This window comes from Parasteatoda tepidariorum, chromosome 8 (assembly GCF_043381705.1).
Source record: "Parasteatoda tepidariorum isolate YZ-2023 chromosome 8, CAS_Ptep_4.0, whole genome shotgun sequence".
Lineage (NCBI taxonomy): Eukaryota > Metazoa > Arthropoda > Arachnida > Araneae > Theridiidae > Parasteatoda > Parasteatoda tepidariorum.
Genome location: NC_092211.1, coordinates 77,025,649 through 77,045,438, shown reverse-complemented (window position 1 = coordinate 77,045,438; position 19,790 = coordinate 77,025,649). Strand labels below are relative to the sequence as shown.

Sequence of the window (19,790 nt, the reverse complement as noted above, 5' to 3'; positions counted from 1 at the left end):
TATTATGTTTGAATTCATTTAAAGGTTATCACGAAAAAATGTTGTGATCTTCTAAAAGTTTATGTTTAATGTTTATGTTGCAGTCTAATTGGGAAACTTTTTTAAATGCAAAATATGTAAGGTAAATATAAGAGAAATTATTAATCGTTTTCTCTGGAAAATGTCATTATTTTATTGTTGTTCATAAGAATAATAAAAGTTGTCCAGTTTGCAACATAATTATAAACTTTGAGCATATTTCAAGTGTTCATGAAAACAGATTATTAGAGCATATATGCGTACTTTATCTCATTGGTCAAAATATGTATAGTTTCATTGTAAATAAGCCTAAAATATGCTCTAGAAATACTATAGTACAGTACAGAACCCGTTATCCGAAAATCAGAAAACCGGAAAACCAAAAAACCGGAACGAAATTCGATAAATTTTCCCGCCATTTAAAAAAAAATTAAATTTTTTCCTCATAAGATTTTAGGATTTTTCGTTCTTTTTTGAAAGATGTTTACCTTACCATCATTTTGGAAATAATCATTAGTGTATTACTCCATCGTTTTTTCTTCTTTTTAAGATTATTTCCAAAAAAAAATTTTTTTTTAGTTGGGTTTAACAATAAAAAAACGGCTTTTTGTAGCGATTCAGAAAACCGGAAAAATCAGTTATCCGGAATAGTGATGGTCCCGATCGTTCCGGATAATCGGTTCCCTACTGTACTATATATATTATACTACTATATAGTTCTAGAAATTTGTATACATACTGGCAAGCTCCACTCCCTGCTCGTTTTGATCAGCAACCTCTGTGATTGTCTCGCATTCACAATTGTTTTTCCTTTAAAAGTCGATTTTTTTTGGAGAAAAAAAAACGAACATTTTTTTCTATCTTTTGATATTTTTACTATTATTATTTATTGTTTATATTATTTACCAAGAAAAAGAACAAACTGACAAGAAGTACTTCGATTATCTTTCATCATATGGTCTATAATGATAACCACAGAAGTATTTACGTTAAATTCATACAAGGAAATAAAAAAAAAACAACAACACATAAAACTAAATATACTGAAATACATTTCATACAGCAAACTAGGGGCAAACAGGGCCTCGTTCATTATACACTGAGAACAAAAGTATAATCAAAACCACCAGAATATGGTAACATTTACCATGTTTCTGGCTCTATGAGAACACGAAGAAGCTCGGTTATTTTTGTCGAAGTGCTTTGGTAATGATTTTGGTAAAAATTTACAATAAATATAGTTTTATAATAAGTGATAAAATTTGGTAAATGTGGTGAAATTTGTTTAATTTATCTTGACACTTTGAAACATAGCACAAAAAACCATTTATTTGGTTATGTTTACTTTTCAGTATTGTATTTTTTATTAAATGTGTGTATTAAGCATTATATTTTTGAAAACCAGACTTTCCTGAAATTATCAAATAAATGGTTCATATACAATGTAATTAGGTTTGATTCTTCTTCTTTCGTATGCCTGTTTAGGCAGAGGGGTGATTTGGTTTTATTCACAATTTTTTTAAATTTATTTATATATATTTTTTACTTCAATTTATTTTCATTGACATTTTTGTACAGTATGATAATTTTACCAGAATTGTTTGTTCGTCTCTGTGAAAATTAGTAGTCACTTTATTTTGTGAGAAGCTATGTAGGTTACAGTTAGTTATTACTTGTTAACTAATTAAAAATACTTTACTGTATTAGAAAAACTTTTTTAACTTAAGAATGCAGAATGTGTGACACAATACAAAGAAATGAATGAAATGAAATGTTATTCGTTTACGAGACTTGTACTTAAAGTTGTAATGCGCAATGTGTGACGGAAAAATGAATGAAAAGAAATGTTATTCATTTACGAGACTTATAGTGTTATAACAGTTCAAATAAAAATCGGTTTTTACCTCTTTTGAATTAAGTTTTTTTCCAGGTTTTTAAAGGTTTTAATATAATGCTAAGATTTGTATCTGGCTACACGTGACCTCTCTCTCATTCTTTTCTGTTACTTTCGTCACTAACTCAAGTTTGAGCTTATTAAGCGAATATTTCAAGAGAACTAAATAGATTTTCCCACAAAAATGAATAAATAGTCATTATCAAAGCAAAATAAGTGCAACAAATTTATGAAGAAAAAAAAACGTAAAATTTTTGTAATTTTCAATAATTTGCATAATTTGTGTAAGAAGATACAGACAAACTCGAATTAAATTTATAAATTAAAGCGGGTCTTTCAGCACGCTAAATTTCAATTCTGTAGTGCAGTTCTACTGGCTGTAGAGTGGTGCACATGGCTCTTTAATTACATGCTAAACAGCAAATAATAATGGATTTGATTATCAAATTTTATAAATTTTTATATTTCTTCTTAATCTCAGTTCATTTTTCAACTCCCTTTCAAAATTCAAATTTTTTTCAAAATTCTTACAGTTTTTGCGCAGCGGAACAAATTGAAGTATAAAAATGAGAAAATGTTTGCTAGAAAGGACTTGAAATTGCAATAACTTTAAAATAAACTGGAAAAAAATAATAAAAATAAATAAATAAATAAAAGAAAACAAAAAAGCAGTGTTAAGTTTACAAATAAATATCGTTTTTTATTATGTAGGTTAAATTTCAACTATTTAGTTGCATTCTTGCTGGGGCTGCAGAAGTGTCCGCATGGTAGTTTTTACTATAAGTTGAACTTTTAATGATTTTCAAACTAATTATTGAAGGTAAAATTTTTCACTGTATCGTATTTTTTGCACATATTTCTGCAACCTTTCGCAAACTTAATGATTTTCAAACTAATTATTGAAGGTAAAATTTTCCACTGTATCGTATTTTTTGCACATATTTCTGCAACCTTTCGCAATTTCAAGTTTCTAAATTTTACAGTTTTTGTGCAAAAGAAAAAAAAAATTCTACTTAAATTTGAAATATAACTCCTACAATTTTTTAACATCGAGAATTATTTCAACTTTTTCAAATAAAATAAAATATAATTTTTGCAAGATCGATTATAGTTTATTTCGTATACAAGTTATATGTAAAATATTGTAATTTTGGTAAAAAAAAAACATAAGTATTTAAATTGAAAATGACGCTTCTACAATTTTTGGAAACTAAAAGAATATCGAAGAAAATTTGTAACTTAGTCTGAACGTTAATATAAAGTACTTTTCTCATGAAGGAATTTTTTACAGCACTGTAATATAAAATGTTATGCATAATTTATTGATGTCTAAAATGAAAATTTTATCACCACAAAAATTTTTACTTAAGATTTTTGTCTTATTCTACACATTATACTCCGTTTATACATATAATACCATAAAAATAGGTCATATTTAGAACAATAGTATTCCGAGAGATAAATATGAATTGTCTTAAGTGAGAGTAATTTAAGCTTTAATGAAAGGGGTGTAACTATAAAACCGGGTCAAAATGCCGGGCACTACAATTTACCTTTTGGGTGGGGCTCATTTTATCTGATGGATAATATGTTGAATACAACAATAGATTAAATAGATCCTGAAATTCGAAGGGATGGTAAAGTTACTTAATTTATTATCCAGGTGGTTTTGAAGACGTTTTTAAAAACAAAACCATGAATAAAAACATACAGTTAACTGAAGCTTCTTTAGTTTTTTAATAGGTTGTTGAATTTATTTCTTATATAGGTTGTCGAATTTATTCTTGCTATAGTAAGTTGTGTTAGAAAATATAATTTGTTTTTGAAAGCAATCTGATATCATTGAAAGAGGTACAGTCAAATTCTAAGTTAATTTGTTCTGTGCTTAGAAACATAATCTTGTGTGAAAAATATAGTTTACATATAAGTTTATCTAATTATCTGAGAGCTCGTTTATTTCTGTAACGCATGTACTGTGCGCAAAATAAAAAACAGACAACCCTGAATAACTTTTGATCTAATGATTGGATCTTCACGTTTTAGGACTTTACATTAATGGTTCGAGAGTGAGACTTTAAATATGCTAACTAATTAGTGCTAAATAATATTTTATGCTAAAAAATCAGGCACAGAAAACGTACCTTTTTTCCGACTGCTTCGGATTTCTGACCTTCAAAATATAGGGGATAGCAGCAGTCTGGAAAATATTGTCCCCATTGTTTGGTCAGGAGTGTGGTTCAAAGTTTGGAGCCTTTAATGTTAATTTCACTTTTTACTTATTTTACCATATCTTGAGAACTTTTTAAGCGAGCTGAAAAAGTTTTGCACACAATTATAAAATTTTATAACTGCTTGTAGGATTTTTCTAATTTGCTTCATTTGTTTACGAGATATGGATAAATACATAAAAAGTAAAATTAATCTTTAGGATAAATTAATCTCAATCGCTTTCCTACCAAAACTGTTATGACCATAATTTCCAGATTGCGCCTGAGAAGTAAGAACCAAATACGTAAAAAAATATGTTTATTCAGAGAAATCACGTTTCCCTGCCTGATTTGGTAACATTACTGTCTGTACAAATTAATTTGTGTAGTTAAGTAGTCGTAGTGGTTGTAGTTAACGTCGCATTATAGCTGCACAATGGGCTATCGATGATAGTCTGGGAAAAATCCCTGAGCTTTGATAGTCAATCGAGCACTTTTCAGTAGAATAGTTTGACGAATATCGATACCGCGCATCCTTGGTCTCTTTGCAGGCTGATCTAAGTGCCTAATTTCATCCGCTCACTGATTGCAGTGATTCATGACTTCAGCGATCTTTTGGGAAGCGTGTCTTACGATTGTGGTACTTGTATATAATATTTAAAGTTAGACTCTTGATCCATTAAGATTGAGCCCTAGAGCGTGAAAATACGTCCTTTAGATCAAATTTATTTAAGGTGTTTGCTCTTTTTTGCGCACTGTAGAGCACGCATTATCTAATTAAAATATATGAAACATATTTCGCTTCGAAACTATTCTATTGTCTATTCTATTTTTTGCTTTGAACCATTCTCATGTATACATGAGAATAGTTCAAAGCAAAATGAGGGAAGTGAAGTTAGTTAAGTTCAAGTGAGGGATCAAGTGAGGGACAATAGTTCAAGTGAGGGATTAATATTTAAGAAATGCTTTCGATCGTATAGTTTGTCAGTAGAAAGAACTCCCCTCGCCACGAAGTCTGCTGCTATGGAAACGAGAAATAGCACATTTTTAAGAGGGGAGCCTCTTTCTCCCCTTATTCTCTTGCTCTCGCCGACCCGAGTCAAAACCTGTCTTAAACAATGACCCAACATCCCTACATGAAACAGTTAAACCATAGTCACCTCCACCAGTTAAACCATAACCATAGTCACCGCTACCGTTCCAGTCGAATAGCTAGGGGAATTCTTTTCAATAGACTAACTATAAGTCTTCTGCATCTTGTTTGTAAACAAAAACTGTCATTATTAACAAATAAAGAGTTTTGATATGAAGCTATATATCATTATAGTTTAGAATAATTGCACATTAAATACTTTTTATTACTATCAGTTCTCATCTCTATTTCCAATGTTGAACTGAAAAATTTTCCGGATCAAGTAACGGTAAAAAGTATGGACGCCCTGAGTGCAGCATCCGTATAATCCATTTAACCGTAGAATCTATTTTTAACCAAAAGTTTTATACAGTAATTTTTACAGTAATATTTAATTTTGCGGTTAATATTAGTGTAAAAAAAATTACGGTATATCACTATTTTGCTCCGTAAAATCTTAAGGTTAAAATGGATTTTAAGATAAAAAGTACTGGCATTCTGAGTGTCAGTACTTTTTATTGTATTTAGCCGGGAATTTTTTACAGTGCGTCCCGTGATTCTTTGAATGTTGTTAGTATCTTTGAATACTGACAACTGACAATGAATACTTACTTTAAGAAAGGTAGGTTGAAAGTTGAGTAATTTTATTGGTATTTTGAGTCATAGCACTAGAAACATTGTACCATATGATTGAGTATAAAAAATATTAATTTGTGCGATGGTTTGGTTTTACCTGACTCTGTATTATGGTTATAACAAATATGAATAATAATATGGTTCAGAATGTGCTAAAATTTCTAACAGTAAAGTTATTATTATTTTTTTAAATTTCTCATTGTAGGCTCCTTTCTTAACAATTGAATTGGATAAAAAGGAATTGAGTTTGAATGAATTAACCTGAATCAAATTAAAAAAAATTGAATTATAATAAAATGAATTGAATAAATAAATTAATGGCACCTTAGAGTACTTGTGATTCGTTCGCAATGTTCTGACTAAAATTTTCTCTTATTGAGATTATAACTATTTTTAAAATGCTTAAAAGCATTGTCCAAGTCTTTATTGAGCCATATAACTAAAAAATTTATTATTAATTAAAAATTATTGTTATTAGAATTATAACTATGTTTAAAATGCCTAAAAACATTGTTCAAGTATTTATTGAACTGTATAATTAAAAAGAACTGTATAATGAAATTTTTTTTTATTAATTAAAAATATTATTTTTATTGGGATTATAACTATTTTTAAAATGTTTAAAAACAATGCTTAAGTATATTAAACTGTATAATTAAAAAACCATTATTAATTAAAAAAAATATTTTTATTGGATTTATCACTATTTTTAAAATTCTTAAAACCATTGTTTAAGTACTTATTAAACTATATTATTTAAAAAATTATGTAAAAAAAGTTATAGCTGATTTTCGAATTTTTTTTCACTTAAAAATACACTTTAGGGCTAGTCGAATGACCAATATAATTTCATATGGCGTGCTTTGCAAGTTCGTGTTTAGAATAATGAATCTTATAATATAATCTTTTCTTAGAAATAAAGTCATTTTTATTGCGAAATTTCTTAAATTAAGTAAATTGTATTAGAGCGTTTGAACTTTTATTTATTAGCTCATTACGAAGCGAATAAATTCTTTTAAACTTTATGTATTCCCCATAGTTGCTAAGTTCATCCAAATATCCCATCACCAGCATTGAAGCATACAAGGAAAACGAATTTTGAACGTTATCATCTAAATTTAGAGGTTATTTCTGAATTGTTCTAATTTAATTTCCATTATAGAATTTAGATAATTGCCATTGTCCCCTGCAGCATACAATTTCTACGATAAACGACTAATGAACATGCGACAACTCATCATAATTTTCCGACAGAATACTTTTGGAGAACTTGGCGGCAATTACTGACCACGGATTGGCGACGACATCTCGAATCATTGAAGCGAAGAATTCAGTTCCGTGAACCACATTTCTTGCTTGGCCACTTGTCCGTCGATTCCGGAAACAAAAGTTTCGGTATCTTTAGACGTTCATTAGACTTTGTGAGAAATGGAAGAAGTTTTTGTTTGTGTTCGTCTTCAAAAGCCGCCTTAATTTTGAATTAAATTGGCGCGGTTGAGTGTAATGATATGATTCTTGTTTATTTATGCTATTAGTCCACAATATTNTTCTGACCTTCAAAATATAGGGGGTAGCAGCAATCTGCAAAATATGGTTCCCATAGTTTGGTCAGGAGTGTGGTTCAAAGTTTGGAGCCCTTAATGTTAATTTTAATTTTTGCTTATTTTGCCATATCTTGAGAACTTTTTAAGCGAACTGAAGCATTTTTGCACACAATTATAAAATTCCTTTATCCAAAGATGTTTAATACAAAAAAAGTTTTTTATTAGTAGATATTGTTTTTTGCCATTATTTAATAATAGAAATAAAATAACAGAAAAAAGAAGTTTGAATAGTAAGGTATGCTACTTTTAACATCAGTTTAAAGAATGCAATTTTACACGGCAAAATATAAAATTTGAGCGAAATCTGTCAAAAAGTTCCTGAGAAATCTAATTTTAAATAAACCCCTTTTTTTCCATTTTTCATTTTGCACTCCGTACAAAACGAAAAAAACTTATTTTTGAAATTTTTAAAGATCGTATTTTCACGTGCTAGGACTCAATCTTAATGGTTCAAGGGCCTAACCTTAAATACTCTAATTAATGAGAGTAGATGTTGTTTTAAGTTACAAATTCAGGTACAAAAAAGTATTTTCTTTGGTCATTTATTTCGTTTTTTTTTTTTGCATTTGGATATTTAACCCTCGAAATATTGAATGTAGCCATATTCCAGAAAATGTGGTCCCAAAAGGCAGAAGAGTGGTTGAAAGTTTCGACTCTTTAAATCTTATTTGATTCTTTGCGTATCTCACCATCTCAAGGAAGGCGTATTTTTTAAAATTTTGTTTTTTATGAACTGCTTGAGCAATTACCTTCAAATTTTCAATTTATCATTTAAAATTACGTAAAATAAATTAATATAAGAATTTGTAAATCATACAATTCCATTTTTTCTACCATTAGACCATCTTTGACTTGAAAGTTTTACAATTGCTTGTAAATTTTTTTTTGATTTGCTTCATTTGTTAACGAGATATGGATAAATACATAAAATGTAAAATTGGGGCTTAAACTTTCAATCGCTTTCCTACCAAAACTGTTGGGACCATAATTTCCAGATTGCTTCTACTCCCATTATTTTGAGAAGAAAGAACCCAAATACGTAAAAGAAGTATGTTTATTCAGAGAAATCATGTTTCTGTGCTAATTTGGTAACATTATTGTCTGTACAAATGTATAATTTGTGTAGTATAGTAGTCGTAGTGGTTGTAGTCAACGTCGCATTATAGCTTCACAATGGGCTATCGATGATAGTCTGGGAAAAATCCCTGAGCTTTGATGGTCTGACGACCTTCGCGGGGAGTCGAGCACTTTTCGGTAGAATAGTTTGACGAAGATTAATACCGCGCATTCTCGGTCTCTTTGCAGGCTGATCTAAGTGCCTAATTTGATCCGCTCACTGATTGCAGTGATTCATGACTTCAGCGATCTTTTGGGAAACGTGTCTTACTATCGTGATACTTGTAGTATAATATTTATGGTATAATAATATGGTATAATTTATGGTATATGGAAGGGCATATATCGTGGTATATTATTTAAAGTTAGACTCTTGATCCATTTGGATTGAGCCCTAGAATGCGAAAATACGTCTTTTAGATCAAAAGTTATTTAAAGTGTTTGCTTTTTTTTGCACACGGTACAGCACGCATCATCTAATTTAAATATCTGGAACATATTTTGCTTTGAAACTATTCTATTCATGTACGGTGAGGGATTAATATTAAAGAAATGTGTATAGTTTGTCTATAGAATGAACTCCCCTCTCCACGAAGTCTTAGTCTGCTGCTATATAGAAACGAGAAATAGCGCATTTTAAAGAGGCGAGCCTCTTTCTCCCTTAATCACCTTGATTTCGCTGACCCGAGTCAAAGCCTGTCTTTTATGACCCAACATCCCTACTTGAAACAGTTAAACCTCATAGTCATAGTCTCTGCAACGGCTCCAGACGAATAGCTAGGGGAATTCTTTACAATAGACAAACTATAAGTTCACTTCTGCATCTTGTTGGTAAACAAAAACTATCATTATTAATAAATAAAGAGTTTTGATATGAGCATATCTTTGTAATTTAAAATAGTCGTGCATTAAATACTTTTTATTACCATCAGTTCTCATCTCTATTTCTAATGTTCAACTGGGAAATTTTCCAGATCAACTAGCGGTAAAAAGTACTGGCATTCTGAGTGCAGCATCCGTAGAATCCATTTTTAACGAAAAATTTTATACCGTAATTTTTATAGTAATATTTATTTAATTTTACAGTTAATATTAGTGTAAAAAAATTACGGTATATCTATTTTGCTCCGTAAAATTTTAAGGTAAAAATGGGCATTAAAGTAAAAAGTACTGGCATCCTGAGTGTTGGTACTTTTTACTGTATTTAGCCGGTAATTTTTTGCAGCGTGTCCCGTGATTCTTAGAATGTTGTTAGTATCTTTGAATACTGACAACTGACAATGAATACTTAGTTTAAGAAAAGTAGGTTAAAAGTTGGGTGATTTTATTGGTATTTTGAGTCATAATACTAGAAACATTGTATCATGTGATTGAGTATAAAAAATATTAATTTGTAAGATGGTTTGGTTTAACCTGACACTGTATTATGGTTACAACAAATATGAATAATAATATGGTTCAGAATGTGCTAAAATTTCTAACAGTAAAGTTATTATTTTTTTTAAAATTTCTCATTGTAGGCTCCTTTTTTTACAATTGAATTGGATAAAAATGAATTGAGTTTAAATGAATTAACATGAATCAAATTAAAAAAAAAATTGAATTATAATAAAATGAATTGAAAAAAGAAATTAATGGCACCTTAGAGTACTTGTGAATCGTTTGCAATGTTCTGACTCAAATTTTCTCTTATTGAGATTATAACTATTTTTAAAATGCTTAAAAACATTGTCCAAATATTTATTGAACTATATAATTAAAAATTTATTATTAATTAAAAAAATATTCTTATTGGGAATATAAAACTACTTTTAAAATGCTTAAAAATATTGTCCAAGTATTTATTGAACTATATAATTAAAAAATTTATTATTAATTAAAAAATTATTGTTATTAGGATTATAACTATGCTTAAAACATTGTCCAAGTATTTATTGAATTGTATAATTAAAAAGAACTGTATAATGAAAAATGTTTTTATTAATTAAAAATATTTTTTTTTATTGGGATTATAACTATTTTTAAAATGTTTAAAAACATTACTTAAGTATATTAAACTGTATAATTAAAAAACCATTATTAATTAAGAAAAAATATTCTTATTGGATTTATCACTATTTTTAAAATTCTTAAAACCATTGTCTAAGTACTTATTAAACTATATTTTTTAAAAAATTATGTAAAAAAAGTTATAGCTGATTTTCGAATTTTTTTTCACTTAAAAATACACTTTAGGGCTAGTCGAATGACCAATATAATTTCATATGGCGTGCTTTGCAAGTTCGTGTTTAGAATAATGAATCTTATAATATAATCTTTTCTTAGAAATAAAGTCATTTTTATTGCGAAATTTCTTAAATTAAGTAAATTGTATTAGAGCGTTTGAACTTTTATTTATTAGCTCATTACGAAGCGAATAAATTCTTTTAAACTTTATGTATTCCCCATAGTTGCTAAGTTCATCCAAATATCCCATCACCAGCATTGAAGCATACAAGGAAAACGAATTTTGAACGTTATCATCTAAATTTAGAGGTTATTTCTGAATTGTTCTAATTTAATTTCCATTATAGAATTTAGATAATTGCCATTGTCCCCTGCAGCATACAATTTATACGATAAACGACTAATGAACATGCGACAACTCATCATAATTTTCCGACAGAATACTTTTGGAGAACTTGGCGGCAATTACTGACCACGGATTGGCGACGACATCTCGAATCATTGAAGCGAAGAATTCAGTTCCGTGAACCACATTTCTTGCTTGGCCACTTGTCCGTCGATTCCGGAAACAAAAGTTTCGGTATCTTTAGACGTTCATTAGACTTTGTGAGAAATGGAAGAAGTTTTTGTTTGTGTTCGTCTTCAAAAGCCGCCTTAATTTTGAATTAAATTGGCGCGGTTGAGTGTAATGATATGATTCTTGTTTATTTATGCTATTAGTCCACAATATTTATTTATTGACTTCAGCATGTTTTGTTGACTTACTCTCTTTAAATTTTTATTACTTAATGCGAACAAAGCTATTTAATTTTCTTAAACTTTGAAAATAAATTTAACAAAATTAATTAACTTACTAACCTGAACTAAATTATTTAAATTTTGCGTAGTTTCATGATATTAGTAATTTGTTTTCTTCTAAAATATATATATTGATTTAAAAAAAAACTTATATTATTATTAATTTTTAAATTGTTGATAATAATCTCATAGTAATAGTTGTTGACATAATTTTAATAGTCGTTTTAATAGTAGTTTTAATAATTGTAGTAATTATTTTGATAATAGATTTAATAATATTATTTTTAATAGTAGTTCAATATCAATTTTATAGTTAAATAATTTAAATTTTACTTTTTCTTACTTTTATATTTATTTCACTTTTTTCAAATCTATTTTTCCGTTCAATTAGTTTCACCAAAATCTTTAAAATAAATTATTACGCTAATAAGTAATTAAAAATGCAAAATTAAAAATTTACTCAAATAAATTGAAACGTGATCATGAAATATTTCGGTAATAATTGGTTTTCAATTGAAGTAAATTGATTGTTTAAGTGGAAAACTTTTGAAATCAAGCGAACAAATATTCTGTGCCATTTTTGTCTTCAAGTAGTATTAGAAAACCTCAAGAGTTTTGTGAACTTTTAGTGGAAGATACCATGTTTGAAAACTGTAAATAAATAAATTTTCGAACTCAAGATGACTATGAGAAGTTGTAGTGGTTTTTCTGACCTACGCTCTGGAAGCATAGTCGTCTGCCATTATGCAATGGTAAGTGTTATTTGAAATTTAAGAAACTTATAAAGTAATTTAACGAATGCTTTAAAGACTAGAAAAGCTTGATCCTCTTAAAGAGCTTCATCTATCTTTCTAAATAATGTTTCGATATTTTTAAATGCTGTATAGCTTTATGATTCAGTTTTATTAAATATGATCAGTTGGAATTTTACACTTCTGAAGATATCTCTGTGAGCATTTTTTTAGCATTAAAACTTGAACTAGTCTAAGTAAAATAAAATATATATTTGATATGGAATCCTCTCAAAATGCACAAATTTCGCAACAATTGAAAAAGTTTAGAATAAATGTAAACAAATTGCTGGCTATCTGTAAAATCTGCAAAGTTTTTTTCGAACATAATCTCTTATCATACTCAAATTGTTTGCAGAGAATACTTTTATTAGTTAAGAAAAAGCATTTAAAACAATATTCTCAATGTCAGTTCGATGTTCAATTTCTTCTAACGGCATTCCACCCACGCCTGTGAAATTTGTTAATAAAGAATACAAAATAATATAAAAAACAAAAAAAATATCAAAAACATCTTCATTTTAAATGATACGTATGGCAGGGTAAGGTAGACAATAGTTTTACTTTTTAACTTATTTATTTTTTGTAGATAAAAATTGTTGCCTAGGAAATTTTTTTTAAGCGAATTATTGAAGTAATATTAAATATTGAATATTTTTACCAAATATTTCAATTAAATCTTTATTAGATTATTTTAGGAATTGTAATTTAACAGAAATCTAATTGTAATACATTTTTAATGTTTAATTCTATGTCACTAATAACTAACTCACTTGTAGTAGGAAAGATAATATTTTCTTTAATAATTCCGTTGAAGATTATACAATGAGTCCATAAAATTACACTACATTAATTAATAATACATTAATTCTTAATATAACGCAATAAAATATCTTTCTAGATTTAACTTTCAAGTTCAAAACTAAAACATTATTTTTATATATATTGACCTAAATTTTATTTTTTATGTAAACACATTTTGATAATAAATTCCAATACAAATTGTATGAAAGGGCATAAGGTATCCTGCACATTATTTATTATAGTGTTTTCATCGTTTTAAAATATTTTCTATTTTTTTATTTTTATTTTTTGTTTTCATTACTCAAACTCATAATAAAAACTTGACTAATTATCTAAACATTTTTTTAATTTTAATGATTTGAATAAATAAATTAATTAAAAAATCAACAAATTAAAACCATGATTTATTTTATTTAAATCGTTTATAACTTGGTACAGGGGGAATAGGCAGCAAATAAACAACTTTGCATCAACTGCTAAAAAGGAAGATAATATTTACGTAGGTTGAACGTTTTGCAACAAAACATGTAGTTTTATTTCTGAAAGAAGAAAAAAGAATCACCATATAAAGGCCTAATGAAGCACAATGAAGCACAATGAAGCAATACTCTCTATAAAAATCATGAAACAACATATTTAAAAAATATTTTTAAATAAAAACGAAATAAAATGAATAAGAAAGTAGTAAAAAAGTAAGAAATTCATAAGATGACACACAACCAAAAATATTTTAATAGAACTTCATGTATTGTAAGAGCAGCATGGTATGCTATCTCATTTCTATGAGGTGTTATTACGTGTCAAAGTTCCTAAATCAAGTTTCCTTTATCTAGTATAAATATTTTCAATTTTTAGTATCTAAGCAAAAAATAGGTTTTAGAAAATATAAACAAAGAGTTACCGAAGGCTGAAATAGAAATCAAGAGTTATACTTGACCTTTTTTTTATTTTTACTACATTTATTTTTACTATTTACTTCACATCTACTTTAGACTGAACTTATTTATAGTTAGATTATAAATCATATAACAAATTAGATAATTACTCATAAATCAGATATCATGAATCACATTATAGTCCTGAATTATTTTCCAATTTAAGAGAAGTTTGCATTAATAATTTTATAAACATATTTTCGACTATTTTGTGTTATAAAAGCAATATTTTTGGAATTATTAATATTTAAAAAATTTCTAAAATAATAGACGCTTGGCTTAAAAATAATGCGTAATTTTGTATCACATAATATGTATCATATTACAATGCTCAATTTCTCGAGAATTGCGCGCTTTATATGACGCATGAGGTCCAATTTTTATTTATTTATTATTATTTTTTTATCTTTGAAACTATGCCAGAGACTCTAGTGTTTATTACGAATTTTAAAGTCGAAAGGTTTAAATAAAATTTCAACAATGGTCAACACAGGTTAGTTCGGAATAATGTGCAATTTACTTTCATGATTTATCCATTAATACACTTTAATATTAACCTTTGTAAAAGAGTTAAATTCAAAGGTTTAAGTTGATGTAGCTTGTTATGATAAACTGAGGAAAAAAAGTATAGTCAAAACAACCAGAATATGGTTAAATGAACCATGTTTCTGCCTGTATGGGAACACCAAAAAGCTCGGTAATTTTTACCAAAGCGCTTTGGTAATGATTTTGGTAATGAAATATGGTTTTAAAATATGTGATAAAATTTATTAAATTTGGTAATTTTGCTACGATACCTTAAAGCATAGCGTAAAAACCATTTTGATTAAATTTACTTTTCAGTTTTGTAATTTTTACTAATTGTGTGGCAATAAGAACTACAATTTTGGAAATCAGAATTTTCGGTAAGCCGTTACCATATAAACAGAAAAATTACTAAATTAATGGTTTAAATGCAGTGCATTTAGTCTCATTAACCAGAAAAATGATTTTTTTAATACCAAAAATGTCACTACCATGCTATGCTGTAATTTTGCAAGATTTTTTTCTCCATGTAGTCAAAATATACTTTGCACTTTTTAAAACAGTTTTCGCAGGAAAAGAATTTAAAAAATTGTATGTTAATTTCTGTATGTCGAATGTGTTTTTATGCTTAGTAGTTTGGTAATTTTCATACTTAGTCATGTTAATTTTAGAGTATTAGCAATTTTGAATAAATTTCGATTTTACAATAAGCTTATATTTTTTTTAAATAAAATGTAATAATTTCAAATTATATTTCGATAGCAACATATTTCCCCACCCCCCCTAAATTACTAATCTGTTAAATAAAGTATCGGAAAACTTGATTATTTCTGCTCCAAAGGGCAATTTATGTTCAATCAAAGTATATAATTAATCAGACATTCTTCACTCTAAACTTTATAATAACATACTTTATAATTACTTTATAATAATATAATACTGAATTAATTAAAAACGTCGCGCTTTTATTAATAAAATTATTTTATAACTAAGATGTTTGAATGTTACGAGCTACACACAAAATTTCTTCTAAAGTATCAAATTCATACTAAATGGAATACTTTTTTATTCAGTTTCTTATTAAACAATTTGAATGACTAATTTATGACCAAATAATTTAGAAAGTACTATGTTATTTTGTTTTCATTTAATGCTTTAACTAACAGTAACTATCCTTTATCTGAATAATTTACATCAACTTAATTTGGCATAGCATATAAGGCGAACGTTTAACAATATTGTTTAAAATATATAACATAGGCTGATGTGAAATATAAAAATAAAATATTTTTGACAGAAAAAGAGTGCCATATTATAATTTGTTAAGCAATCGTATCAAAATTCTTTCTAGAGCATTATAACAATATTTTTCACACAATAATTTCATTAAATTAAAATTAATTTAATTTATTTTTATTATCATTAAATTACTATAAATGTAAATAAAAACGTTAGCTATATTTATTAAATTTAAATATAATTTTTTTAAAAGTTATTTAAATATCAATTTATTTATGAATAGCAATAATTTTATGTTATAATATATTTTATGGTTTAATATTCTAGCATAAGATATTTATTAGAAGTAATAAATATTTTTTTATCAACATATATTGCATAAAAAAATATGAATTTTTTTTAAAAAAGTGATTTGCTAAAAGTAATTAAAAATTAAAACAGATTATTTTGATACACCCTGACTTTGGAAGATTAAACATTTTTTACATTTCAAAATTTTCAAAAAAATATTTAAGTTTCAATATATTTAACAATTATTTATTTTCACTACGATTAAAACTGTAGAGTTCGTAAACATAGTTATTATCATTAGATGTCTAATGCTTACTAGAATTATCAGTGAAACTATCTTACTTATTAAATCACGCTTCTAGAATATGTGCAAAGCAAAGTTCAACTGATTTTGGTCGCACTAAAATTAATACACGTGTCTTTTTTATTCCATCCGATCTTTGCCCCAATTTGGAATAAGACCCTAAGAATAAACAGAAGGCGTATAAAGATGAATGTTAACCAAAAACCTACTTTTATTCATGCAATTCCATGAATTGATGTTAGAAGCGATTAAGTCACGTTTTACTCCGCGCCACGTTATTCAATGCATTCTCGTTCTTTGATTAGAATGATGATTAAGACCTGTATTGAACAGTTCAAAATGTTTACAGGTATCGCATTATTAGGTTATTTCTAATCTTCATTGTTCAAATAACTTATTGACAAATTATATGAAGAGATTTTTTTCAGAATCAATTGGATACCTGCAAGTGACTTCATTGTAAGTAAATCGTATGCATTTGTCGATTCAGAAACCAATCAGGTTCGACGCACACGCGTGACGTCATTTACAGGCATCCAATTAAATCTGATTTAAATTACATGGTTAGGCACAATCACTTCACTTCTTCTGGTGGAGTTGCAAGTACCTAATCGGGTGCCTGCAAATGACATCATCGTTGGTAAATCATGGTATTTCTTGATTCAGAAGCCAATTAGGTTTGACACTCACGTGTGACGTTGCTTACAGGTGTCCAATTACATCTGATTTAAATCACATGGTTAGGCATAATCGCTTCACTTCTACTTGAGAGGCAAGAACGCAGTTGAGAACTAATTTATTTATTGATTTATAAGATCGTGGAGTATGTTTTTATTTACTGAATGTGAATTTTGATATTGAGGTCGTGTTATCAAGTAATTTACTGGAATATATCTTAGGGTGGTTTTGAAAAAGAAGAAAGGAACCAGGTATACGTTCGAATCCCATTGCTAGTTTTTGTTTAGATATTTCTTATTATTTGAAGGGTCTGTGAGAATATAATAATAAATGGTATTTTTAAAGTGTGAGGGGAAACGGAAAAATTTTCAAGAGCCGGAAAATTTTCATCCTGAGGAACATCTCAAATTTTCATGTAACCAATAAAATGCTTTTGTGTATTGTGTTATGTTATCTACAAAGAATTGTGGAAATTTATCAAACACCTAACTGGAAATAGGTATTGAGGACAAGATAGATACATAAATGACACTTTTAGAAAACTATATCATTATATTTTGTCCCAAATCCTTTATATATATAACATTTTCAAGTGAATAATCTGGAAATTTTAAACTGAGTTATATATTATGTGTTTATAATACTGTATAGTATTATATCAACAAATGTGTCTATATTACTGAATATTATGTTGTATGTTTATATTATATTATAGTGCTGAATGCATTTAAGCAATTCAATTTTCTATTAATTTTGATTTAATTGTTTGAAAAGCTGTTTTAAAAATAAGTTGAATTGAAAATTATTCAAATTTCTTAATTTCCAGAATAGTTTTTATAATTATATTTGATAAATTAGGCATGCATGGAAAATTCTGGTTGGTAATTAAAATTTTTATTATTTTTCACTATTTCCTCAAATGAATTATCAACAGTTTCTTACATTACTCTCGAGGCATAAACACGTTAATAAAGGACTTTTTCTCCAAAGGAGGAATAAAATATATTTTAATTAACGCACCTTGTTCTTTAAATGACTCAAAAAATAAATTAAGAAATTAGATCTTTTTAAAATGACGTTTAGAAAATACTCATTTCATAACATGGTACACACACCCTAGTCTAAGTTAATTTATGTGTTTAACAATACATCAAATTCTTAGATCAACAATAACAATTTAATTAACAATGCATGAAATCATGGTTTGCATTAATTTTACGCACAACTAATGGGATATTTTTAAATTACTTTAAATGATATGTATAATTTTTCCTTTTCAGTGATTTACAAAAGCAATTATTTCTTTAATCATTATACCTACTTATTCATACGCAGAAACGACTGCAATAATAAACAATCCATTTATAAGTCGCATGAAATAAGAAAATAAAGTAATCGCATTAAGTTATAAATATAAATCTTCTTTAACTTAACAAAATAATAACAACAACCTTAAATAGAATAAAATAACAACAGCCTTAAAATTACCATTTTGAATGACCTATTTGTAGGAGGTGAGAATGTTAGATACTTTGTTAAGATTCGTGTCTGAACTAAGTAAGAATTTCAAGCTTAAGGCTGTTTGATCTTTATTCACCTTGACATTGAGTTAAGGAGAATTCTTAACCCTCGTGGAATGGTCAGCTTTATTTTGTAATAAAGTAACTATACTTTAAAATGATGGAATTAATTAGTAACTAAATGAATCAATTCGTTTTATAAGTTTTCTCATAATTGAATTCACTTTTATGCCACTTAAAATTCATTTTAATGAGAAAAATAGTCGACGTTATTAGTGAAACTGGGGAATGGTTTAGAACAACATTCTTACTGAGCTGCTTCCTTGAAAATATAGGTATGTTGATTTTAAAACTGAAGATAGTGAAGTCACGTGTGACGGTTTTGCTCGATATAGTTTGATTAATACACTGAAAAAAAAAGCAAGGCCAAAACCATACCTGAATATGGTAAAATTTATTGTGTTTCTGGCACTGTGGGAACAACAAAAAAGCTCAGTAATTTTTGATTTGGTGATGGTTTTAGAAATGAAATATGGTTTTATAATATGTAATAAAATTTTGTCATGATAATTTAGAGCATAGCAAAAAATAAAAAAACCCCACATTTATTCGGTTAAATTTACTTTACAGTTTTTTTTTTATTTTTACTAAATGTGTGGCAATAAGAACTTTAATTTTGAAAACCCTACTTGCCGAAAAACTGTTACTGCATGAACATAAAAAAATACTAAATAAATGGTGAAAATACCGTATATTTGTGTTTAATAATAGAAAGTATGTTTTTTTTACTAGAAGTGCCATTACTATACAGTGTAGCAATTGTACCTGAATTTTTCACCAGAATTTATTAGAATAAAAAATTCTCCTTGTAGGTATGTTGATTTTTAGAACCGCTGATAGTTGTCAAGTGTGACTGAGCTATAGTTAATACGATATAGTTTTTTATTATATATATTAATTAATATTTTTAAATTATAGTTATATTTATTGATATAATAAGGTTTATTTTAATTCAATCATTATTTTTCCATCTCAAGTTATGCTAGAAAATGCCATTGGGTAGTGGAATTTT

At 27.4% G+C, this 19,790-nt stretch overlaps 1 protein-coding gene across 2 annotated transcripts in view; it reads left to right on the top strand.

Annotated features, from left to right (window-relative positions):
* LOC107449889 (uncharacterized) overlaps positions 1–19,790 on the top strand; it is a 70,782-nt gene that overhangs the window by 12,352 nt on the left and 38,640 nt on the right. Inside the window, exon 1 of one of the 2 annotated variants that reach the window (XM_043038686.2) lies at positions 12,015–12,383. The exons of the other annotated variant lie outside the window; for it this stretch is intronic. Within the exon in view, the coding sequence (XP_042894620.1) occupies positions 12,312–12,383 (72 nt within the window). The 5' untranslated portion in view covers positions 12,015–12,311. Of the gene's footprint in view, positions 1–12,014; positions 12,384–19,790 lie in introns of those variants that run through there. 2 annotated transcript variants of the gene reach the window in all.